Source organism: Corapipo altera, unplaced genomic scaffold (genome assembly GCF_003945725.1).
Source record: "Corapipo altera isolate COAL_440 unplaced genomic scaffold, ASM394572v1 114, whole genome shotgun sequence".
Taxonomy (NCBI): domain Eukaryota; kingdom Metazoa; phylum Chordata; class Aves; order Passeriformes; family Pipridae; genus Corapipo; species Corapipo altera.
The window spans coordinates 280,336-306,226 of record NW_020885009.1 but is presented as its reverse complement, the minus strand read 5'-3'; the positions used below and the strand labels follow the sequence as shown (position 1 = coordinate 306,226).

The following is a 25,891-nucleotide window of genomic DNA, read 5'->3' as shown; positions in this document are numbered from 1 at the left end:
GTAGAATCTGCTATTTCCTATTTTCTTCAGCTGCGAGTAGGCACCAAGGAAAGGAATATCTGGTTTCTCATTGAAAAAACCTGCAACTGTTGTGATATTACAGATCATTAAGGAATACAGGAAATAGGGAAGGAAAAATGTATACACTATGGGAATATTTACCTAAGTTCCTTAAACTTGTGATCAATACCCCTAAAAAAGTAAATCATATCATACAAAAAGCCCTCTTCAGGGTGAGTGACTTGTGCCTCTTAATCCGTCCCACAGGATCAGAGGCTAGATGTTTGTGTCAGATACTGTCTGCGTTATAGTGGCCTAACAGAAATAATTACATGTTATTTTTTATAATCTTGCCCACTAGTAATAAATATTGTTTTTACACATAGGAAGATTCCATCAGTTCACATAATTTACTGGAAATATAGTCAGTGAATTAGAAATACATGAAAAGAGAGTGGTTGATGGTTCTTTAATCTTTTTATATGCAATCTAAATGCCAAGGTAAAATATACATTACTAATAGGTACTTAATCACCATACAGGATGTTGTACAGTGGGGAAATAACTCTGCAAATTAATAACTGCAACAGAACACTTTAAAAAAAATATGTAAGAAAGTGACACAAGTTTTTACGGTGTGAAACTATAGAATAGATTGGAGTGTGATAAAACCTTATCACTGCTGTGCTTAACTGAGCAGAAATAACACAAAATCGCCTTCTATTATCTTGGCGAATGTCTTTGAAATATTTGATGTTCAAAGGCATAATTTGGGACTTCCCAGTGTCCATGACCTTGCTTTTGAGAAGGGAAGAAATCAAATTCTGGGATTGTGTCCCAAGCTGCAGCTACAAATTGCTGAGCTGAGTGAATCTCTAGCTAAATTCTGTTTCCACATAGTTGTATATGAGAGTAGATCTCATCATCTTTAATTGCTGGTGCTTATTCCAAGTGGTTCATGTTGCTTCTGGATGTGGAAAATGCCAAAATTTAGGCCTACTTGCTAGTTTTCTAAAATCTCTTTAGTAAGTGCCTCTTCTAGAAGAGGACAGCTTGATAAAAATTCCAGTATTAAAATTTCAATAGAAGTTTACTTTGGAAATGTATTTATTAGCTGTGATAACAGAGGGAAATCAAATTGATTCAGAAGTGTATTTTTTAAAAATAGAAACAAAGTAAGACAGGAAATACTTTGGCCTACTAAGTCTTCTCCAGGATTTTCCAGATATCCATTGTAAATATACATTTCAATTGTATTTTATTTATAAATCAAGTATGTATATGCTATATATATATGTTAGAGGATTTTTCTCCCCTTTATGTTTTGTACTTTTCACAAAGCTGATGAGGCCTTTTTTTTCCTCCAACTAATTTCTACTTTTATGACTTTTTGGGTAAAGAAGTCCATTTCATTAAATCTCTAATTATGTATTTAGGAGACTCCTCATTCCTTTATTTTTGGCTAAGTAATGACCATTCTGCTTCTCTTTATCTCAAAGCAAAATGTATGATGGCTTTTATTCCTTCAGAAATAAAGCAGATGGCATTCAACACAACATCCGGGGAGAAAAAATCAGATCTTTGAAGTGTATTTAGTAAAGTAAACACCGCTAACATGAAATGATGGATTACTGGCTTTACCTGGAATATCCCTGGATGGAAGGCAGATTGAGTTGCTACCTATTTTAAGTGTTTTGTAACTACAGACAGCATTAGGTACAACCAGCAGTTCAGTTTATGACATTTTGTGGAGAAAAAGCTTTGAAAAATAAATGTTTTTCCCACTTTATTTCTTGGAGGAGCACCTTCTGCTCAGTCCTGAAAACACCTCAGTGGAGCTGAGCTGGTGCTGTCAACACATGAATTGTCTCAATTGATTTTAACAATTGCAAGACAAGATGCATAAGGAAATCAGGTCTAGAAAAAAAAAAGAAAGAAAATCACTATGAACCTGTGATAGCTTCCACAAGAATCCTACAGAGGTCCAAGCATTTGTGGAAAATTATAGGGTCGTGAATAATCTGAATTATTGATCAAATAATTTCCTGAAACAAAATGCACTTAAAGTTGGTGGACCTACATTTAACTATAAATTCCATACTGCCAATATCAAGTCGCCCTTTAGCTGCTTTATCCCTGTTACCCATTTTTAGATTAGGCTTTTTCATTCCACCAATATTATCTTACAATTTTGACATCATAATGTCATTGAGGTGACAAGTTGTCAACTTCAGGTTGTGTGATGGGGAGGAAGATTATTTAAAAGCATTTATTTGTCCTTTCTCTCCTAAAATGATTGTGATGTGTGCCAATAACTTGTAGTGCCCTAGAAGAGTAATTACACAGTGATGTATTAAAGCATGATTGTTTAACCAGTTGCATCATTCTGAGTGTCAAAAGAACTCTTCAAGCTGTGCAAATCATTATCACTGTTAGGTGATTATTCCTTGTGCTGTCTGTGTGCAGGATTAGAGTAAATAATGAGCTGGGATTTTTGAATTATATATTTGGGGGATTAGATTTTCATGGTCTCTTTGAGGATTAGGTTTAAATATGCTGAGATGCAATTTATATGTGAGAAGGAGATAAAGAGAAAGGGAGCAGGGTGAGAAGGTGGGAGTGTGATTATCAAGTAAAGAGAGGTGGCTAATTCAGGTCGGTTTAATACACTCAATTACATTTTTGGAAAGGAATAAACCTACAAAGTAGATACCTCAATTGAGTGCATCCCATGTTGGAGACACCATTGCAAAACAAAAGTTCACAAATTCAAAATCTCTTCCACTTCTCTTTGTCTATTTCCATTCAAACATTAGAGGTCACGAAGTCCACAGTAGAAAAGTTTTTATTAGGTCAAGGCTATATTTTCACATTTGCAGGTTTGAAAGTGGTTTTGGGAGCTTCACTTTGATTGGGAGGTTCAAGCCTTTTACATCATTTTTCTTTAAGATGAGGGAAGAGAAATAAATTCTGATTCTAGAGAAGCTCATCAACCACAGGTTAATAGGCTGCAAAATGACCTCTCTGTTATTTTCCTCTTTATTTTGGTAGGGAAAAGCTCTCCTGGCCCTAAATGCTTTGCGGGAGTCTTCTGGACCCTCCAGGTGTCAGCCCAGTGCACTGACTTGTCTCTTTGGGTTTGCGCCACAGTAAAAAAGAGCTGAGGGACCAGGAATTTCCCTCTGATTCAGGGCTGATTCTACTTACAGCTTTTCCCTTTTGGGGCTGCAGCTGATGGGCACTTTCTCTTTCCCTGGGACTCAGGCTGCCAGACTGTCCCTACCTCTTCTTGTCAATCAATTCCTGGATATTTTATTTTTCCACATGAGTAATATACCCAGACTATTTGGTTTTTTCAGTTGTAACATTTTACAAATCTCATAACTAAAATTCTCATAAGCAAAAAGATGCAACATAATTAGTTTTTTCTTATTAGTTTCTAGGCATTAGGCAGGATACATAATGGAGTTTCAAGAATATATAAGTCTTAAGAGAATTCATTCACTTGCTTCCAAGAATTAGTCATTCAGACTTACAGAAAACATCTGGAAATCAGAACAATTTTATGTTGCCATTCCTACTTCTGTAACCTTTGGACACCTTAGAAATATGTTTTGACATTTCTGTAACAATCAGCAAAAGTACATTTTTATTATTAAGGTATAAAATTAAAGTTCCTTTTCAGTTGAATGACTTTAAAACAGGTTTATTGCCTTCCTTTGTCATTTACTGGAGTCTCTGGAATGCTGTTTGCACTCCCTGTGTCTCAGTTACCTCATTGTCTAAATCACAAAGCTGTTCTGAAAAGAAATACCCTGAAGAGTTAAAAAGTCATAGTGACTTTATGAATGTTGACCTGCAGTAATAAGCTTGTCTTTTACTGTTCCTTGTGATCATTTCAGTGATGACTTTCACTTAAATTTAGACAATTTCACCCTGATGACATTATTCAAATTAAATTATATTTTTTTTAATTCTTCTGTATTCCTACAATTACATGTTCAAATATTATTCCAAATTTGTGTATAATAATACACTCTTTGCTTTAATCTTCAGTGGAGCAAAACTGGATTTTAGTAGGAACTGGACAAGTTACTCTTGTATTTTTTAAATCCACGTAGTTTTCTAGTGATCCATTCATGCCATTGGACTTCCTGAGGGTTTCAAAGTGTGTTACAGATAAAACTTCTTAAGTTTCTGTCATAGAAGAAGTCTAAAATCTTAACTTTGATAAGAATTTTACTGTCACTTTAAAAATTAATTCTTAATCTAGATTCCACTAGGTGTGAGAACATGAAACTTGAAAGGGTCTGGCTTGAGGTGTAGATAAAAGATTGTCAGATTTGAGAAGGAAGACCTACTTTCTACTCCTGTTTTGAAGACTTCAGCAGATGAAGAAAAGTCATTAAGTGTAATTGTAAGAACTAACAAACTAAAAGCTAACATAAAGGATAATCTATATATTCAGGCTGATGTTTAGTATGATCTTTCAGTGTTCTTATTTACATCCTATGAATTTGAATCTAATTAATTGGACTTTATTTCCAGTGGTACCTTGGTGTCAGCTATGGGAATGAGTGAGTCCAGAGAAGGAATGGAACTGGGGAAAGTCACAGGGAGCAGCTGAGGGAGCCCGGGGGGCTCATCCTGGAGAGAAGGAGGCTCAGGGGGGGCCTTCTTGCTCTCTTCAACTCCCTGACAGGAGAGTGGAGCCAGGTGGGATCAGTCTCTGCTTCCAGGCAACAAGGGACAGAACAAGAGGAAACAGCCTCAAATTGTGCCAGGGGAGGTTCAGGTTGGACATCAGGAAAAATTTCTTCACTGAAATAGCGGTCAGGCACTGAAACAGCTGCCCAAGGGAAGTGGTGGAGTCCTCATCCCTGGAGATATTTAAAAGCCATGTAGATTTGGCACTTGGGGACATGGTTTAGTGGTGGGGTTGACAGTGCTGAGGGAATGGTTGGACTTGTTCTTAGGGGGCTTTTCCAACCTTAATGATATAGAACTCTGTGATAAGTAGGGGCCCACCTATACCTGACCTGTATCTCAAAAGGGATGGATGTTGTTACAAATGGATGTTACACACGGATATTTAGTATTGCATTAATCAGAAATTATATTTACATCCCATTTTTAAGGCTCATTAGCCCTTTAATGCAGATTAAAATATTCTCTTTTTTATTACTCATCGAAATGATTAAAGTGAAATATCTTTGACCAGGAATGAAAAGAGAAATTTTCAGGTACCACGACAAAACAAGTGTGTGGTATTAATTCCATTTGTGCTTTGCAAGTGATATGGTCTGACTTCATTGTGTGCTTTTTACGTGAGAAGTATTTTTATCACTTTTTTTTTTTTTTGTCCTCTTATAGGCAGCAAAAGAGTGGGTTTAAAAAAATAAAGCAGCATTGTTTTTGGAACACTGCAACAAAATATAGAAGTGATAGCTGTGCCACATTTCTAATAGCTGGGTTGAATCATTTCTCTGCCTCTAATGACATGCGTAATTGCTTGAGGTTTTCAGGCGTCCTTCATCTGCACTTATTTAGATTAGTGACTGATGCATTTCCATGGAAACCTGCAGCAGGGAAAAAAACCCCTCTTGGTACAGTGTGGAGCTGAAAGGATGTGGGCTTTGAGCCTCAACCTGGAACTTGTGGAAAATAAGACCCCTCGGTTGTGGTCCGCTCCATCTGGAGATTTTGTTGTAGCTGTTCTCTAAAAAGTAAGAATAGTTGCCATCAGTATTCTGTAGAAAGATTTAGAACACTTGTCAGATCGTGCTTTTCTTGAGAAGTTCCAACTTTTTTAATGTGGTCAAAATAGTGCATTTTGAAATGAAATGTCTGGGATGTTCTTCGTGAAGATGCACATAAAACTTAAGGTTAGAAACTGTGGCTGAAAAGTCAGGATCCAAGGAAGGAGTTAATTTTACTGGGTTTTTGTATACCTTTAAAGAAGGTTGACTGATTTTTGAACTGGTGGTGGCAGAAATGGAAAGGTTTTATATAAATAAAATAGTGAACTCTACTAAATGACAGTAAAAGTCACTAAAATATGTGGAAAAGTACTTCTAAAAACTTTGCTCACTACTATGGCTTTTCTCAATATCTGGTAAATCTTAGTATGCACTGCCTAACATAATATCTCTTTAATAATTTGATTTGTAGTGCTTTCTTAAGAAAACTCAATTCTCAGCATTCTCAGCAATTTGGTCTGATTTTCAGGAGTGTTTAAGGTTGCAACATAGATTTTCAAATGTGTTCTCTTAAAGTAATTGCCCTTATGTGTCTACACAATGCTGTAAGGGCAACTACCTTCCATACTTTTTAAAAAGCAGGAATATTTCCAGATTTGTCTCCTTTCATCCTGCAGTCTTCCTAACTATTAGGATGTTCTCAGTGTAGGTTATCCAGCAGAAGGCTCTCGAACTAGTGATTAAATGGTAATTTCAAATGTGGTAGCTGTTCCTCTTTGGAAACTAATTAGTGACTCTGAAACCTTTGTTACTTAAGAGTCATCAATACAAAGGATCTCTAACTATATCTATATATGATTTTTGTATTTTTATATCTATTATATTATTTGTTTTATTATAATATCTACATATAGTCATATCTATGTGTTCTGATAAAGCCTCACAAGTTCAGTCAATAAAGTTTTGTACTCCTGTTTCCTTAAAAGTGACCTGGTGTTTCTAAGTAATTTTACTGTTGTTTTTTTGTGTTGTATTTTAGGGTTATATTTTCAACACAACAGTGTGGCAAGGCAGAAATTTTTCCCTGTTGAACAGGGAACTGAACATATCTGCATCTCCTTGTTCCACACTCATCTACTTCTCCGTGGTCTTGCGTAAACTTGGGTACAACATTGCTTAGCAACATTCTGCCCTCAGCTATATGTCAGCTTTGACTGAAGTTATAATATTAAATTATAAATTATCCTGAGGCACTTACAGTAAAATTTACGGAGGAATTCTCTGTATGCCTGTTGGGTTTGGGAATGTTTTATCCACAGTGAAATTTTGACTGTAAAGTCCATATGCACAATCAAGGCAAAGGAAGAAAAAGATACTGAGTGAAGACTTAAATTTTGTCTTTTTTGCTTGATTTGTATTTAGTGTTATCTTGTGCTTGTAAATGATCTTCATCTTTTAAATACCTGAAGTATGCACATTATCTTTACCTGATGTTAGGGTGGCTAATTTTGGCAAGAATTTGGAAGAGGGTTAAGAAGAAATGCAGGACAGAGTGAGGAAGTTATTCTTTGGGACATTTTTCACAGAATCATAGAATGGCTTGGGTTGGAAAAGACCTTAAAGTTCATCTCATTCCAACCCCCCTGCCAAGGGCAGGGACACCTCCCACTATCCCAGGTTGCTCAGGTCCTCAACACTTCCTGGCCCTCAACACTTCCAGGAATGGGGCAGCCACAGCTTCTCTGGGCAACCCGTGCCAGGGCCTCACCACCCTCACAGGAAAGAATTTCTTCCCAATATCACATCTAAACCTACTCCCTTTCAGTTTGAAGCCATTTTCCCTTGTCCTGTCACTACAGTTCCTGAAATATTCCAAGAGAACTGAGTATTCCAGGTCATTGAATTCAGTGCATGGGACAAGTGCTGCATGTGGCTGATTTAACAGAAAGCATTACAAATGCTGTTCTTGCGTTCTCCTGGGCTCTCAGGGCAGGGAGGGGCCTGTTTGATGGTGAGAAAAGGAGAACTAGGAGTAGTTTGACTTGATAGCTGAGTGCCAACCTGGCAAAAAGAGTTTTGAAACCCCTGTGTATGTCAGGGAGTCCTGTGGTGGAAAAGATCCTGAGGTTCCTTGAAGTTCCCACGTCTCTCCCATGCACAGCATATGACAGCTTCTTATGTATTCCAAATTTTATTCATTATTGAAGTGGGAGAATTTGACAGATCGTTGATCCTGAATGCAGATGGCAAAGATTTAGAGTTGGATGAGGCTTCTGCAAGGGAGGAAACTGATGGGAAACATTTGTATCACCGTTGATGATGAAAGTCCATAATAACTCTTGTTGAAACTTGCTGTACATGAAAATTAATGATTTTTGAAATGGGATAGAAGAATGGCTTTTCAGGGCCTGTTTTTCCTTACTCAGCCCAAAATAATTCTCCATCTGTTCTTTCCACCTTAGAGTGCACAATGACCTTCTTCAAAGCAGTTGGTTGCCTTTGTGTGGTTATAAACATGTCTCAGATAGGAATAACCTGTGTCAAGGGGCTCCTGCCACAGAAGAAAATGGAGTTGCATCATAAAATTTTTAAGGAATTTCTCTAAATTTAAGTCAAAGTGACTGAACACTGTTAACAAAATCAGCTAGAAGTTTACAGAGTAGTGATAACTACAAGAAAAATAATATTAAATTAATGAGAGATGTCAAGTTTTAAAACATTCGATTTTTTTTTTTTAATTTTTTTTCTTTAAGTTTTTAGGTTAGATGTGGAGGTAAACCAGACTTCTTCCTTGTGGGTGGTGAGGGGTTGAGGTTTGTTTATGTATTTGTTTGTTTCTCTTTAGGACCATAAATAAAAATATGGATAATCTGAACCCTGTGATAACATTCCAACAATTAATCCTGCAAATTCTCTCTCAACTTTGCTACCACCTCTAAGCATGTTGTTGTCTTGTCTCTGTTTGTAGTGTAGTGGTTTGGGACTTTAGATGGATCTTGCTGCTCACAGATGTGTATTCTTGACTTAAAGTGGTTGACATTGACTGAAATGTTGGAAGTTACTGTTTGTGTAAAGTTTAGCATGTGCAGAAGTTGGGGGCTGCAAAATTAACACCTACTGAGTGTGAAAAATAAAATCCCACAATTAAGCAAACTATTAATCCAAGTTTCACCTCACTCCTGCCCATTGCTACATGGCATCATTTTGAATTATGCTGCTGTTACCTGTGAGAACACTGATATTTGTAGGAAATACTTGCAATATTTGCTGGAAAGATGAAAAATATGAAATAAGGTGTCATGATTAAAAACTTTTGTACCACAAGTCAGTTCTAAAGAACTGGAACGTCTCACCATCTGAGCTTTGTAGCTGAACAAGCCTCCCTGACCTTCAGGATTAGTCGTATTTGCAACAGATGATCTTGTCAGCAGGCAACACATCAATACTTCTTTTTCTGCTTAAATTTGAAAAACTAGATGCCTTTATTTATTTGTGCAGGAGCAATTTGGGATCAACACTGAGAACTGGTTTTTATGAAGCAGACTGTTGATCTCCAATAAAAAGTAAAGCAAAAGGCATTGAAGTTGCTTTATTTTGGCCTAGTTTTGCAAAAACTGCATGTTTCGGCAATGATCAAATTATGTGCAAATAGACCAAGGCCATGCTCAGTTGCTGGAAAATCTGAGGTGTGTTACCAACCCAGGTCAACATCCAACTCTTTACAAGCAGCAAACTCTGTAAAATAAATCTTAAAGCAAAGAGGGGGAAAAAATCCTTCCTCTCCCAAGTAGTTTCCTTTGCTGACATCACTCAGAGCTGTGTCTGTGTCTGTAGCAGACACTGAGGAGTTCAATTCTCTCTGCCAACTGAGACCATGGACACAAAACTGCCTGGTAGCATCAACACTGCGCTGATTCACTGTTCTGCCGCAGATGGGTTGGAAATAAGGGGCAGAGGGACTGAAGACCTTCAGAAACACAGCAGGAGAACTTAGGGAAAGGTCAAGTGATCATTCCCACATTTTGAAAATGTTCTGCAAATGAGGGAAGAGCTACAGAACCACAGAATTGTAGAAATAGCTGATAAATTTGTTAAAAGAACATTAATTTTCCCTTTTGAACTCTGGATACCTTATTCAGTTTTAAGAAAATGTTTCCACAACTGCTTACTGGAGTTTTTTTGAGGTATAAATGAGCTTTTTGTTAAATTAAAGGGAAAACTAATGACATGGAAAATCTCTGTTCTTCCATAACTGCTTCTCCAGTAGATCCAACTCCCATATTTCAGTTATTAAGGTTTCTCTTCCAAACAAAATTGCTGATTCACTACATTCATCAGCCTTTTCAGCATCCTTTGTGGGTAAGCTAATTCACTGTATTCCAGCTAATCTTTCTCTAAGGAGGGAATCAACATCAGTCTTCCTTTCTTTTTTGGAAAAAGGGTTTAGTAAAGGGGAAAAAAGAAAAAAAAAAGAAAAGAAAAGCAGGAGAACATTCAAGGATTTGCTGTTCCAGTCAAGGCGTTGTCCTTGAGACATTTTTATGCCTGTTCTCAAATCTGAAAACCTTCAAAAACCGTGTAAGATCTGCTATTTCCCATCTTTAACTGAAAGAAAAATTATTTGAGAACACCACGTCAACTGAACACTGGGGTTTAAAAAAAAAAATTAATCTACAAACTTATAAGAAAGTGAACTCTGAATTAAAGGTTTTCATTAGTTTACTATTTATAATGCCTTCATCATGTATTTCTTTTTTCCTGATCCTCATGGTTTATCATTTCAAATGAAGCATCAATGTGATCAAACAGTTAATAGAGAAAATTTCCATTTATATTTCTTCAGCCCATATTTACATTTTTTGTACACTTTTTAGAATCCTTGGTCCAACTTTGCTTGATTTGGAGGATCCCTGAACTTCATCTTTTCTGTGGCTCAAATGCCTGCTCAAATAAAGAAATCTTCAATATAATGTTAAAAATTGTATCATAGGCCTGAAAAAAATTCTCACATCATTATTTCAATGTACCATATTTAATAAAAAATTCAGTTTTGATGAATGTCCATTTTCAAAGGGGGAAAGGGAATAAGTGAAATAGCTTATTGAGACTTCACAGCATCTGGTATGAAGATTATTTTTATCTTTTAATTTGATCATTTTCTGGAGCAAAGTTTATAGTGTATCTCTTATCATGAACATCACTTATTGCTCAAAAGCAAAATACACACTGAACTAGCAATGATTTAAATCCCTAAAAATCTGAAAGTTATACTTACAACACTCAAAGGAAAGAGTAGGGTGAGTCTTCAGGGACAAAAAGCTTCTGACTTCCTAAATGAGACGTTTGTTTCCTTAACATATAATTTCACATGTACAATATATTATATTCTCATTTAAATCAAAGGTTTGCAACGCTTTTTTTATGCTGTGATTTGTTAGTAACACATTGGGCTTTAATTTGTAAGCAATGATGTGCTTAATTTATTAACAGATGGAAAAAAAGCAGGCACTAAGCAAGTTTTGGGGTAAGAACACCCACTTTAAGTTCGTTTTTTTGAGACATACTTTTGCTAACAAATCTTCTACCTCTTTTTGTTTGTTGTTTCTTCTACAATAGAGATAATTTGGCAATATTTTGAATATACTTGGGGTAGAAAAATATATGCTCTTCTTAGTGATGTTTTCAATCCCAAATACTTTTTCTTAGAGTCAAATTGGGGTCAATTTTAGGAAAAACACATAACATAGGGACACTGTCTTGTTGCAAACAAATATTTAAATAATGACCAGCAAGTGCACAAGTGAATTATGAACTTCTCTTAAGTTTCTGTATTATCTGTTGTATCTAGTAGTAAAAAAGAATTTTAGGCTGCTTTCTTCAGCTTTGAATAATTCCTGAATAATAGTTCTCAACATAAATGGTTGGGGAAAGCATTTTTCCCACAGGAAGGAGAAATTGTACAGTGAAAGTCTTAACCTCTCTCATTGCTGGGTATTGCAGAGTGCTGTACCTAAACCTGTTTTATCAAAGAACATCTGTAACTATTTATTAATGAAACATGTCTCAGAGCTGTCAGTGGGAAAGAGGGAAGAAAGAAAAACTGCATGTTTTGGGATGGTGATAAAATGTTGAATTTACTGTGCCCAACTGAAGAGCAAAGGGAACGATTCTGGCTTTGACTTTTTGAATTTATTTTCTTCACTATGTTTAGGGTTTCAAAAGCATTTCCTAGTGTACAGACCTAGTTTTTTTCTTGCTGGAAAGTGGCTTAGAACAGTCTGAAACCACTTCTGAAATTCTGCCAGCATAACAAGTGCAACACTCAGATCAGAGCAGCATCATAACCTGACTTTCCCCATCACGGATGTTTGGAGGGGACTTGCTGCTCCCTGTTTTCTCTCCAGTATCACACTTAAATTATGCTATTACTCTTTTACTTCCTTTGTTCATCCTATGGATCACTCTAAACCATTCCTAGGGTGCTGGCAAGCCTCTGACAACATCCCCACTGGCAGAGCATCCCTGTGCAGTTTCCTTGGAAACACGGCACTGAAATGTCCTGTGAGGAGCAGCAGGAAGAGGAAAAGGAAAGAAGACAGTTGCTTTGGGATTTTCCCCCCTTAGTTTTTTAATTTTCCAAACAATATCAAATATGTAAGCAATCTACTACAAACAGCAGAGTCAATGTGGTAATCAGGCTGTAACATCCCCACAGTAGTTATGTGTTAATCCCTGAAGAAATAGAGCAAGAGTGGGCTTGTCTGTGTGGATTAGAGTCCAAATTTTATTTCCTGCTTTCCATGTCAGAGATTTTTGCAGCTTTTGATGTCTGCAAGCACTGTTGGAGTCCTGTGGTCAGTTTTGAGACTAACGCTGTGAAGCTGCATGAAGTCCTATATGTATTTGTAGGTCGAGGAAAGCCCTCACCTCTTATAAGGTGGAAAAGGAAGAAATGTTTTCCTATTACACCTTCTTGATATTCAGTTTTCTTTGAACAGTTTACATTCTGAAAGGGCAGGGTGTGAGCCTGTTGCTTGCTGAAGTGTCTGTGACAATAAATGATACTAATAAAGGAACAGCTGGAGTTTTATTATTTGTGTTGCCACTGTTGCACAGTGCCCACAGCTTATTTCTGCTGCAACTCCATTGGCTTCAGTGGAAAACAGACCAGGAAAAAATTGCCATGTTCCTTGCAGACTCTTTTATGGCTTTCATCATATCGAGACTTACATTGCTCCTGGATGGCATATTAACTGATGAGAATAAAACCTCTTAGCTTGTTTTGTTTGGTGTCATCTTGGGGTTGGTTTTGGTTTGCTTGTTTGGTTGTTTCCCCCCCTCCCCCCCCATTTTGTTTTGAGGGTTTTTGTTTGTTTGTTTGAGGTTTTTGTTTGTTTTGCATTCTTGTTTTAGGAGAAATTGAGGAGTGTTTCACATACATGGTTTTTACTCTGTATACAGCATTGCAGTACTGTGAGAACTGGGTTGTTGGCTATAACTTTTACCCTGACACTTCCTGCACGGGAATATCCTATTGCTGAAACCTAGAGATGGCTGAAGGTCTGTAGAGACAAAGTTTTCTAACCAGATGTAGATATTAGGAAAAAATCCAATGGTGTTGTCTCTGGTAAAATGTGGGCTTCTCAAGAAATCTAGAAATTTCAAATAATGCACTAATAATAATAATTTCAAATTATACACTAATCCTTTCTGTCAATGTAGAGGAAACTGCACCGTTTTTGCAAACCCTGGTATTGTGTTCTCCATTCTACAAAAACTTTTGAACTGATCCAATTTGATGCAACAGTTTTTCCTCTGTGGTGGCAGATGTTCTTCTCAGTAGGAATGCAGTAATACACTGCTTAATAATGATTTTCTAGATCTTCCTGTTCACATCTTCTTGCTGGTCTTAAACAAGTTTAAAAAGAAATCCTCAAAGGATTCTACAAGTAAAGACTTCTCAAATGATGGTAGCGTTATTAGTCTTGGATGGTCCTAATTTGTTGTGAAGCTCTCAGAGTGATGGCCTTCAGAAAATCTGAGGCATAAAAATGGCAAAAAGTCCAGTGAAAGCTGGAACTAACCCTTTGATGCTCATATACCTAAATAGTGTTATTATGCTATATATGTCTTGAAATCAGAAAAGCAGTTATTAGACAGTTGCCTGTAGGTTCTTAGTATTCTTTTGTCAAGTTAGAGACTGGAATCTTTCTAGTTTTTCAGTATCCTGTTCATTATGATGGCAGATTCCTGGTCCTTCCCCCAGCTTTTGGCTGTCAGTACTTACGCTGTGTGATAGGACAGCCTGAAATCTGAGTCAGAGGTTAGGGGAAGACAGTAAGTAGAGAGCAGCCTGGGAAACATACCACTTAGCCTGCAATTCAGGGGTTTGGAAGGCTAATGGTTTCCCAGATGATCCCAGCGAATATGATTACACACAAAGAAGGGGGGAAAATAAAAGGATGGGAAATGGGGAGCAGGTACAAGCTGCAGCTGAAGGATGGTGGCTCTGCAATACTGAGGAGCTGAACAAAGCTATCTTTCCGCTCCTCCCACTCACTTTGTATTCCTTAATAGCACTGGAATATCGTGCTATAGAAACCAGTTTCTACAGGAGAAACATCTGGCTCCTTAAGGCTCAAACAGTGGCTTGAAGATTTACGAAATATTCGTCATACTTTAATTCTTTTAATCATTTATAAGGGACTTCTGAAAACGAACCAGGGGAACACTCTAAGTGGAATCCAGGTTTATATTTTTCTGTGTTTCTTCTGGTTATGTCTCTTGCTATTAATTGATTTTTAGAATAGTATGAGAAAGAATGTTGCTCAATAGACTGCAATTCCTTCAGATCACTTTATTCCATGTCGCTGCAGGGCATTGGATTTTGAAGCTAAACTTGTGAACTTAACAACAGAGGCATGACTTGTAAGATTTCCTGAACCCCTCACAGCACATTAGGAGTTACAATCATACAGTCAGATGCTTCAAAGCCAAGTCTCTGTGAGCATCTGCCTTGGGTACCATTGCTGCTCATGCACTTACAGGTCTTGTTCCATGAAAAGCAGGGTGGTGTCCTCCAGCCCTGCAGCTCCAGGCTGACTGAGCTTCGGTTGTGTCTAGGGATGTGCCTGGGGAGTCCTGGAGCAAGTTGTGTCCTTTTGGGTGTCCCAGAAAGACAGGGAATAAGGGCAGCAGGAGCTGGAACCTCAGGTAAAGAAAAGACCTCTTTGGCAGAAATTATAGGTTGTAGGTGAGTGAGAAAGGGACAAAATAAGCCTGTACAAAACTACCAAGTAGGATTCCTACTATAATAGGAATTTTCTCCTTCTTTGACCACCCTGTAGGAAAGAGACTGTCTGGTCTCCATGAAATTCATATAAATGTAAATATTTCTGCTTTTTCTCAGCACTTCTTTACTTGCACTCTTGTGAAGAAATAACTTGCTTACACTTTTAGGCAGCTCTAACTTTTTCAGCCATAATTTCTCTGTATTATGTATATATTGTATTTAAGTCCTTCTGGGGGCATGATCCAGTTATGTGTCAGCTGCATTGGTTAAAGCAAAGAAAGATGCATTTTGTCCACCCGAGAACTGCCTCCCAGTTCTTGCTTCTGCAAAATGCTCCTTGACTGTGTTTTAAAGCCTGTTACCCTGCCCTGATGTACTTTTTCCCTCTGCAGAATTGGTCATCTGACAGCACTACCTCTCACAGTAATTTGTAACATCCTTAAAAGCTGTGACACAGAGATGGTGCACCTTGAGGGCTCTGTCTGCCTTGGAGAACTAATAAAATCTGTTTGGATGGACTCAGGCTGTCCTTCCATGGAAAGTTCGTCAGCTGTGCAGATGAGAATTTCAGGGTCACAAGCTAAACCAGTGACTTTTCCATGTGATTTTTGATGTCTCTTAGCCAAACTTAATGTGATTGCATTGGAAGACCAACCTGTGCTTAGGCAAAAAATACTGATTTTTCTGTTTTGGCTACTTTTCCAACTTTTCCAGATTTTTTTCTTTTTTCTTCCCTTCCCTTCCCTTCCCTGCCCTGCCCTGCCCTGCCCTGCCCTGCCCTGCCCTGCCCTTTCTTCTTATACTTTTTGTCTTAGCTGAAACTATAAAAGAACCAAATATTGGTCCTAAAATGTTTTGCCTCTGAGAATATGAGTGGAACTTTAAAACTTGAATGACATGATAAATGACCTACAAGAAGTTCTCCTTATTCACTTGATATGTGTGATATGATAAAAAAACATCTCCAAAGTCAAAATTTTTTTCAAAATGCCTTGAAACCACGTTAATTCACTGCAAGGGAATATAAACAAATACTTCAGCATTTGACAAAGGAATACAGGAGTATTAAAATTCTCTTTTCTTTGTGCAGAAACACGAACAGATAGAACAAAGAAGCTGTTTAGACACTACACAGTTGGATCCTATGACAGCTTTGATGCTTCAGGGTAAGAATGTTTTCTTTTGGTCACAATCTTTACAAAACCTTCCTGGGTTTTATTTAATTGTTACTTTTGGTTTAGATTTTGAAGGGAAAGAGGGAAACAGGTTATTAAACAGAGCTTTTTAGGATATCATTCTACATCAAAATTGGGTTTTATAACAGCTTACTTTGTTCATATGGGATGGGTCTGCAGTAATAGTGTGTAGTGAATTAATGAGTGTCACTGTTTTGTTTCATGAGTGGTGAGAGAGATCAGCCTTTCACAGAAGCAGTGCCAGCTGCTTCTACAGTAGAGGACCACTTAAGTTGTTGGATTCTTCACAAGATCAGACCTTTTATCTGTTCTGGCTGACAAGGAAACCAAAATAAAATGTTGTCATTTGTTGTTCTGAACATATCTTTACAATCTAAGTAGACCTGAAACTGCTAGAAATGAGGCATTTAGAAACTAGGTAATTTATTTGCAGTTTCTGCTGAGAATTCATAATTTTTAAGCAGGTTCTTCTCCCCCATACATATACCTTGGACATCCAGGACATCCTTGTAGATAGGATGATTTTTAAAACAGAGAACTTCAGTTGGCTGTTGATGTCTTCTTGGGAAAATTTTGGTGGCATCCTGGAATCCTTATGGTTCCCTCCTGATTGTCCAATTACAGCTTGGGGGTTTTTTTTTTGTTTTCAAGAAAAACATCTTTATTGTAGGAGAAGAATTCTGAAATGTGCAAAGCAATGGTGGCACAATATTCAAAGAAAAAAAAAGGAAAGAAAATGTGGTAACTGCTGGGTTTATTAGGTGATCTTAGTTCTTGTTCTGAGGATCATGTGTAGTTTTTATGCCAGTGGAATAATCTGGGAAGAGAGGAGGGCATTCAGGTTTGCCGAAGTAGTTTGGATACCCAAGATGTCCCAAAAAATATTTGAAAAACACATAAATCTGTAATTCCTTGAGTTGTGATTTGATTGACTGTTGTGATGTTGGTTGGAGAGGGAAGGTTTCGTGAAATGGTGGGAGGGGGAGTTCCCAAAGCTTTGCACTGTTGGACACGAAGTGATTGACTGGAAAGTCTAATAATGATAAAGTTGTCAAGAGGTGGTAGCCTGTACTATGAAATAAGTAACAGCAGAGTTGACTTTTTGCAAGATTCTTTGAGGGACCATTATTCTATAAAATTCCCAGCCTTGTCCCTGTGTTTCAGTGTTAATGGATGGGGTTGTATCTGCACAAGTAGAAGCTGTGGCTGCAGTGTTTTGCCTCAGAGGTACCAAATAATTCCACTTGGAAACCTCCTGCTACTTTCTAACAACAGAATTTTTTCATTAGAAAATGTCATTTCCATCAAAACCTTCCTGTCTTTTTGTGTTTGGAGGGAGGGAGCTGTTGATTCTAAAGCATTTGGATTTTTTGTTGTCCTTTTACCAAGAAAATTCAGGTCCATTCTTGGGAGAGAATAATGCCATCTGAAATGGTGGTTTTGAAAGCAGGAGACCAAAAGCCAAATTCAAACCAAGGGCTTGAACCTCATCTCAGTGGTGCTCAAGTATTTTTAACCTGTGAACTGTTGGGGATGAATGGATCACACTCTGCTTTTGGGAAGTCATAGTAAGTGTGTGAGATGTTTGGGGGAAAAGTGGTTTATTTTTATATTTTTTTCCTTAAGGTTTATGTAGTGCAACAGTAAAGCTCTCAAAAAATTCACATTACTTGATTCAGGACTACAACTGAGAAGGAAAGCTTATCAGAAAAAAATGAGGTTTTGTACAGCCTTATTATTGATAAATTATTTATGAAATATGTCTGCAATTGTTCCTGATTCTGGCATTGGTATTTTTTAATTGTCTGAGCAGTGAGAGGGAAAGCAACAGAAGTCTCCCGGCACACTGTGAGTAAAGCAAGGCTTTGATGAGAACTCATCCTGAGTTCCACAGAGAATCCAAAACACAGTGGATCCATTTTGAAGAGTAAAAGTGGAAATTGAGAGGGTAGAATTAATGGGAAATTCCAAGAAATACAGTGGAAAGGTAGACTTGCTTGACACACTTTTAAACAGAGAAAAGTGTGATCATCTAGAATGTTTATCAACTAACACTAGAAAAAATAAAAAAATTGGTTTGAGTATCTAAGTTTCCAAAACTAATTAATTGCTGGAAACAAAAACACTTGTTCCTCTGAAGTGGATTTAACAAGTCATTGAACTTACACCGCTGTGAAATTTAGACTTCCTTTTGCATCCTTTACAAAGTGAATGCTACTCTGATACTTTTTTCTTACACACACAAAAAAGAGAGTTTGAGGACTCTGTCCTAAAACTGCAACAGCACTCAAAGTTTTGTCTCAGATACTTGACTGAGGCTTCAAATCAGCTTTTTGTACATCTAAATGGTAATTTTCCTGGTGCTTATGTGTTGCTGCTGAGGAAAAATAATTTGCATTTCAGAATCTGGTTGGAGATTAGTATATCTTGTGAGTATGTAGAGATTTAATTCCTCACATGGGCTTCTTCAAGGAGGGGAGTTATTAAGAGGCAAACAAGGTGTCAAACTAACAGCATTCTTGGTATTTGTACTGCTTTGATGACTTTCTCTGTTATCATTTCCCATCAAAGTAGGGGGAAAATACAGTAAAACAGATTTAAGGCTGGCAGCTCAGGTTTAATAAACATTTGTCAGAAGGCAGTTGTTGCCTATGTGCTAAGAACAGCTCTGAATCCAAAGTATTAACAAAGCTGATCCAGTTCCTTTCTGGAGATGATGTGGGGGAGTGAAGGGAAGTGCCTGCTCCCTTCTTTTTTTCCTTCTCCCTCCCAAAGGGCAAAAAATTGCTGAGTAGAAACACTCTGTTCAGAAATCTGTATTAATGGGCTTATTCACATGCAGGAAAATACATTGTACATGGCATTTTTCATCCTTAGGAAAATGTGCAGCTTGAGTAATGGAGGTTCATTAAACCCTATTCCAGCTTTGCATAAGAGATCGGTTATCCATACGTTAACTTCAGGAAAATGGGTAGGATACTTACTAATAGGGAGAAAGGCAGTGAGACTTGCTTGCCAGTGCAAATAGTCATTAAATATCACACAGATATAATATTTGAAACTCCTGGGTCCAATTTATTATCTGCTTTAAGTGCTGATGGCAGACATTAATCCTGTTATGCAAAAGTGACGTCTCTTGCTGCTGTTACTGCTTCTATTTACATGGATTTCTTTACTATTTTATTAAAACCTTGTAAGAAATAATCACGTTCAATCATTTTCCTTTAATCTGATGCAGATGGACAAATGCTGAATGGAAGGATAGGCTCTGTTGCAAAGACAACATGTGAGAGAAGGTAAAGTTTGTTGTGCTAACAGGAGCTCTTGTTGGACAAACAGGAGTAAATACACATTCCCTAAATATTTTTCCCAGGCTGAAGCTCTAGAGGCTGAGGTGGCAAGTGGGATGGGCAAAGATTCCTTCTTTCCCTAGCAAAGGCTTCCAAAGTATTATAAATACTCTTCAAGTCTATTTAAAGTTCATGACTACTTTTAATTCAAAGAAAATTATTTGTAGGCCTTAAATCAGTTACTTCAACAAAGCTGGATTCCAGTTTAATAACAGAAATATTGCTAAGGCATAGAATGGATGTTGAAATTTTTTAACAAAGTCTATATTTATTAAAAAAATAAAAGTAAGGTAAACCTTTAGAAATGATAATTTTTTTATCTACTTTTTAACTGAAGTGAGGGAATTGATTAATTCTCTCAAGATAAGACAGTGAATAGTAAAGTCAGGAAAATCAGAGGAGGCAAAATGAAGTTATCAAATTAAAATATGTGGAATTAATTTGTGTTTAATTTCAATTGTGAAATGTTAGCACCTTTTTAAATGTGATGTGACTGATTACACAGTGATAACAGACATAAATAATATGAGCCATTTTGGTACTAGGTTAAAATTACAAACTTGATTTGGTGGAAAACATGATCCAGTTGCCTCCATGAATTTAGAAACTTTAGAACACGACAGTGGAAACTTTTCCTGCTGCATTACTTGCATCATCTCCCTCCCACCCCCACCAGAACAAGGAAATAGCAAAAGTCAATAGCATAACTGAATGCCGACTTCAATGCAATCATGAAACATGCTGTCATGGTTTGAGATAGCCCCAAAATGCAATTCTCTAGCTCCATTCCCCCTCCCACATCTCAACCCAATGTGAGATGGGTTTTTCCAGACAAAACACAGCCAGACTCAGAATGGGGGAAAGGGAATATGTTACAATGACTGTACAAATAAATACTATAACACATTATACACACGATCACAACTATCTCTACCATGACATATAGTATTTACAATGGATCAGATCTCTTCTCCCCTCCAAATAAAATTCCAGGAGGGAAAGAAAGACAGATCCCTTCCAGTCTCTCAGGACAGCTTCTTCTTCAGAGTAGCAGAAGCAGTCTGTCTCTCTCTCTCATGCATGCAGCTGTTGCTGGATCTCTGCCAGCACTCAGGAGGGAGGTATCCAAGCTCCCTCGGCCCCGTCGCCAACCAACCGAGGGGTCTTCCGTGGGCTTCGTAACCCCAGACAAGGCCGTTCCACCACGTCGTGTCACGAAGACGCAGGGGGTCTTCGTGACGGTCTGGTATCTCCAGGAGATTCAAGCTCCTTGCAGGGCCTCTGTGCCCTGCCTCAGGCTGCCACCTTGGCAGCAGTGCGAGGGGGAAGCCAAGGTCACCCCCCTCTGCATTCCTCTCCATCCCGGTCCAGCTTCCCAGGACACTCTGAGCTTCTCAGCTCTTCTCTCTCTCTCTCTCTGGTGCCGCATGTCTCTGTTGCTCCGTCTTATCTCTTCTGGCTCTCTGCCACCGCTTCTCCGGTGAGTGCCGGCTGCTGCCTTCTCCAGCCGCTGCCCAGTTTGGAGAAAACATCTCCCAGCTCACAGCTACAGACGCATAGTCCAACTTAACACTGTTCCAAGTCTCTGTAGCCCCCAACTGGGGCTGGGGGGCCCCAGAGGCCCCGAGGGGCTCCGGGCCCCTTTCCTCGTGGCTCCTACAACATGGCCACTTCACCTACCACCCAAAACTACAACTCCTCTCTTCCGGTCTGCTTGTGGTATGTTTACATTTCTGCAGGAGCGCTCACTGGACAGAACTTCAAAACTTCCAGGGGTTTCCACCCCTTGGGGGTTACCACTTTTCTTAGCCTCTGGGGGAAAACAAGGTTCAAACCGCTACACATGCACGTAAATATAAGGTTTTCTGGCTATTCTGTGTCTTCTCTTCCCACTATTATCGACTTTCACATGTAGGTTTTTCTCTCACCACTATAATGGTCCTACTCACTGTATGGGAGAAGTTTTCTTGATACCTTTCCTTGCCATCCTGTGGCTCCAGCAATATTAAGAGGCTCACGGGAGAGGATGTAATAAAAAATAACCCTTTCCAAAGGCTTGTTGCCACAAAGTTAATGACAGGACCAAATTGATTTGCCTTTTGGTTTTTGCTCTGTTTTTCCGGGTGAAGAAGAAAAGGGAAATTGGATGGTGTAACCTGGGAGGTACGTGTAAGACAACTTAATTAAAAGCTTAATTCATTAACCCTAATGTCCCTACTTGGAGTCAGGTGGCAGAATCCACATCCCAGAAGTGTAGAAGTTGACAGAAGCAACTCTTCAAAAGCCAATTTACATACAAACACCTCATAAAAAAAAGAGAGAGATTCTTCTCAGATGTTCTTTCCCAGCAATTTTCTGTTGATGTTGTCATTCTGCACTGTCAGATAGGCCAGCATAAGCTTTAATCCTAAACAGTTCAAAGACACTCTTTGGCACAGCTGAAGCTGTCTGCCCCTGTAATTCATATTGTGGAGAGCTTTTTAAATTTAATTTTCTTTTTAACCCACAGAATGTGCCTGTTGAATTTGTCCCAAAGCTGTCATGTAAGTGGTGCTGTCTTGTTAGTTAAAGCATAAGGTGTGTTACACTTTTTTTTTAGTGGAAATTCTGAATTTGATGGAGAAATATTTTCATCTAGTTTGATATCTGCTTTCCTGTGGATGTTTTATATAAATAATCTTCCTTCTGGAAAAATGCAATTCCTTATCTGTTTAAATACATATTTAAAATTTGACAGAAACTTTTTGTGAAGTTCTGGTCATTACAAGTGATGAGGAATGTAAGACTGACAGGAGCAAAGGGATATTCCCTTGGTTATGGCCTGCAGTAATCCTGTGTCCATGGTATGGTGAACTTGGCATCTGTGCTTGCTGAGTGCTGCTGGCTTGGCAGCAATCCACTAAATCCTGGCAAATAGATCTTCACAAAAACTGAAGAAATGTATGAGAGCTGTTGTTGTATTTTATATCCTGCTTCCCACATTTTCCTGTTAGTTGTCCCTAGGCTGACAGAACAGTGAGAGGCACTGAGAGTAATGTCATTAAATAGAGAATAAAATGGTCTTTCTGCACTGGGGTTATAAGTAAATAATCTGGGGTTAGAACTGGATGATCTTGAAGATCTGTTCCAACCCAAACCATTCTATCATTCTATGAACTGATCTTTTATTTGTTTTCTGTTGGATGGCACCAGTTCCACCGTACTAATGTTTCCTGTCAATTTTTCCTGTTCATGTGATCTCTTGTAGGATCTGGATTAAGGATATTAAAATGGTGCTATTCACTTTAAACAATAAATCCACAATTCCTCTCACTCTATTCTGTGATTACCATATTGATAATAAGTTGAAAGTGATTTTGCAGTTGTTCTTGCCTGCTGGCATGTATATTAAATATAATTCTAGGTTTCCTCTGGTGGAAAGAAGTAAAAGCAGCAGTATTTGAACTTTTTTTACCTATATCCATAGCTCAGTTTTTGCCTACAAGATGGTAGCAAAAATACCAGAGTATGCTCATAGTTGTAAAGAAATAGATATTTAGAAACATGTAATGCGGGGATGTGGTTACACCTGAATGATCAGAATTTAGTGATTTAAAATCTCTGTATATATGATACTCTTGGTTCTTTTAGGCACAGAGAACAGTCAAATTGTAGAAACAAAGCATGAAAAATATTTTGTGTGCATGTTATATCTAAAGTTATCTTGTTGGACTTGCCTATTGTCTATTCTCAATTAATTAATTAACTATAATAATCTGATAGCACTGAACTGCTCTTAATGTAAGGCAGAAAGGCCAGGGTAGCTTAGTTTTAATACCTGGTACCTCATTAACTTGAAGAGCATAATTTAATACAATTTGAAAAATTGGCATATGTATACTTAAGCAATAATTAAGGCATTGTAGACTCTGTGGAACAGGTGGAGATGTAAAATGTGAAGTTTTCCATTTACAGTTATTTGATTTCTAATGAAAATTACTTCAGTTGCTAATAAACAACTTTGCACTTTGCCTCCCCTGCTGTTGTGAGCTGCCATGGTGGAACTTTTTATGTTGGTGACTGCATCAAATATTTAAAATAATTGCTAAAATAGGAGGTAAAAAGGGGGGGTGTGTGTTTATCTGAACTGTAGCATCTCTCCATTGAAATCTGTAGTATAATTGCACTATGAAAGTCTAATATAATTTTAGTAAGATGCAAATCTATTGAGTGATAAAAGTTTTCGTTTTGTTCTAAGTACATTTTTACGTTGTTTGTAGCCTTAATATTGAAGTTTGCTTAAACCACTTCAGTAAGATTTTAGCTTTTAACAACTAATGGTTTGTTAAGTAATGATTAAAATCTGTCTGACATTTTGTTGGCTAGATATTTGCTAAATTTTTAATGATAAGTGTTAGCAAAGGAAGATCAACAGTTTCCAAGATCAAAGTGAAAAAAAAATATATATCCTTTCCCAAACTGAAAGTTAAAATGCTCTTTCTGAAAGACTTTTAGGATCTACCTCTATTGCTAGTCCAAATCTAACTGTGTGACTACGGGTACAGAAGATCACAGCAAGGGCTGTGACCTGGTGGATATGCCATTTCCTGCACAGCTGTGTTTCCTCTGCAGCTCCTCTGACCAGATGCTGGAGAAGAAGATGGATTTAAATGTCAGAACTGAGAGCAGCAGCCTGTGTTCTGTCCCTGGGGTGGAATAAAGTTTCCTAAATTGGAACAGAGAAAAGGGAAGGAAAAGGGGAAGGGGAAGGGAGGGAAAGGGGAAGGGGAAGGGAGGGAAAGGGGAAGGGGAAGGGGGGAAAGGGGAAGGGGAAGGGGGGAAAGGGGAAGGGGGGAAAGGGAAGGGAAAGAAATGCAGAAAGTGAAGACAGAAAGAGAAGTTTGTGAGGGTGTCACACCAGGTTAGTTAGAAACAGGAGCCACATAATTAGATGCAAGCAGCAGAGGAGATTTAAATTTTTGGTTTTTTGGGGAAAAGCAGAATGATTAGGTTTCTAGCAATCAGTGCTTTCCATTCCCGAGTCCCAGCCTCCACTGTGATGACTGAGCTTCCTCTGGGTGACCTTTAATTCCTGTCCCACTGCACCTTTGGCCACTGTCCTCTCACCTAATCACTAGATGAGCAAAGCCCCCATACGGTGCCAATAAGTGATGCAGTTGGAAGTTTTGACAGGTCAGAAAGAACAAATAACTGTTGGGCTCTCACTGTGGGTTTTCCTCCAGTGGGAGCAGTGATTTAAACCACTCTTTTATTATTCCCTCCCCCCTTTCCAGCCAGATTTTCACAAATATTTGTTGCATTTGGAGAATTTGATCTGTGAGGCAAGTTCTAAGGGTGGCTGGCAAGCAATATATGTATTTTTTTCCTCTTGATCAAAAACTCAGAAGTGGGTTGACTTTCATGCTCTAAGAAAAGCTGATCCTTTCCATTGTGCAGAACATGAGGTCAATGGGAGGAGACGAAGTTCTGTTTGGCTTGAGACAAAGTTCTGTTTTCTTTGTTGGAGCTAGAGTTGTATTTCTTTATAAATCAAGTGGAGTCAAACCCTACAAAGAACAAGCAATAGCTGGTTCACCTGGACTAAAGAAGATCTGGGCTTGAGTCCCGGGTGTGTCAGACTTCTCAGACCCATACCTTGTTCTGCTGCTGAATGCTAAGAACCTGGAGGATGGAGCAGTTCTCCATCCAAATCCTCCGAAACTATTATTCCTTACCTGAGCCAAGATGCTCCCTACATCTCAGGGATTGTGGCATGCAGATGGGGATGCTCCATTGGAATGATTGGCACATCCACCAGTTGAGTAGCTGGGGATGTTGCTGGGGCTTCCTGCTCTCCCTGACATAAAATATCATCCTGTATCCTGGAGAAATAATGTCTAACAAAGGCTTAATTTAGACTAAAACGTATCAACAAAAGATTTGCTTTAATGAGTGTTTCACTAAAACTGATTTCATGGCAAAATTCTGAGCAGAGAAATAGTGAATGTTAAATATGTACACTGGGAAACTACATTTTTAGGAAAAAGATTGTTACCCACATGTTTTCTAATTTCTCTATCTTTTAAATTAAAAAAATTTTTAGAAAGTATTTTAGGCACAGATAACAGAACTAAGAATTGAGTGCTACTATTGAAAACTAGAGTTGCTATTGAGTAGATTATATGATCCTTTAGACTACCATGTCCAAAGCACTGTCATATTTGTGGAAGAGCTGGTTTATACCTCTACTCAAATATCATAAATTCTGAAATACACTTAAAATTAAACTGTGCATCTTTAGTTACTCAATTGAGTTGAAATGATAAACCAACATTTTTAACCTGTCTCCAGTACCTAGAAAATAAAAACTTCATA

At 38.0% G+C, this 25,891-nt stretch overlaps 1 protein-coding gene across 2 annotated transcripts in view; it reads left to right on the top strand.

The window, feature by feature from the left end:
• The window catches only part of SHANK2 (SH3 and multiple ankyrin repeat domains 2), a 324,085-nt gene that overhangs the window by 159,511 nt on the left and 138,683 nt on the right, over positions 1-25,891 (top strand). For both annotated transcript variants that reach the window (XM_027667371.1, XM_027667372.1), the window contains one exon: positions 16,082-16,157. In XM_027667371.1, coding sequence (XP_027523172.1) covers positions 16,082-16,157 — 76 coding nt within the window. The remainder of the gene's footprint in view (positions 1-16,081; positions 16,158-25,891) is intronic.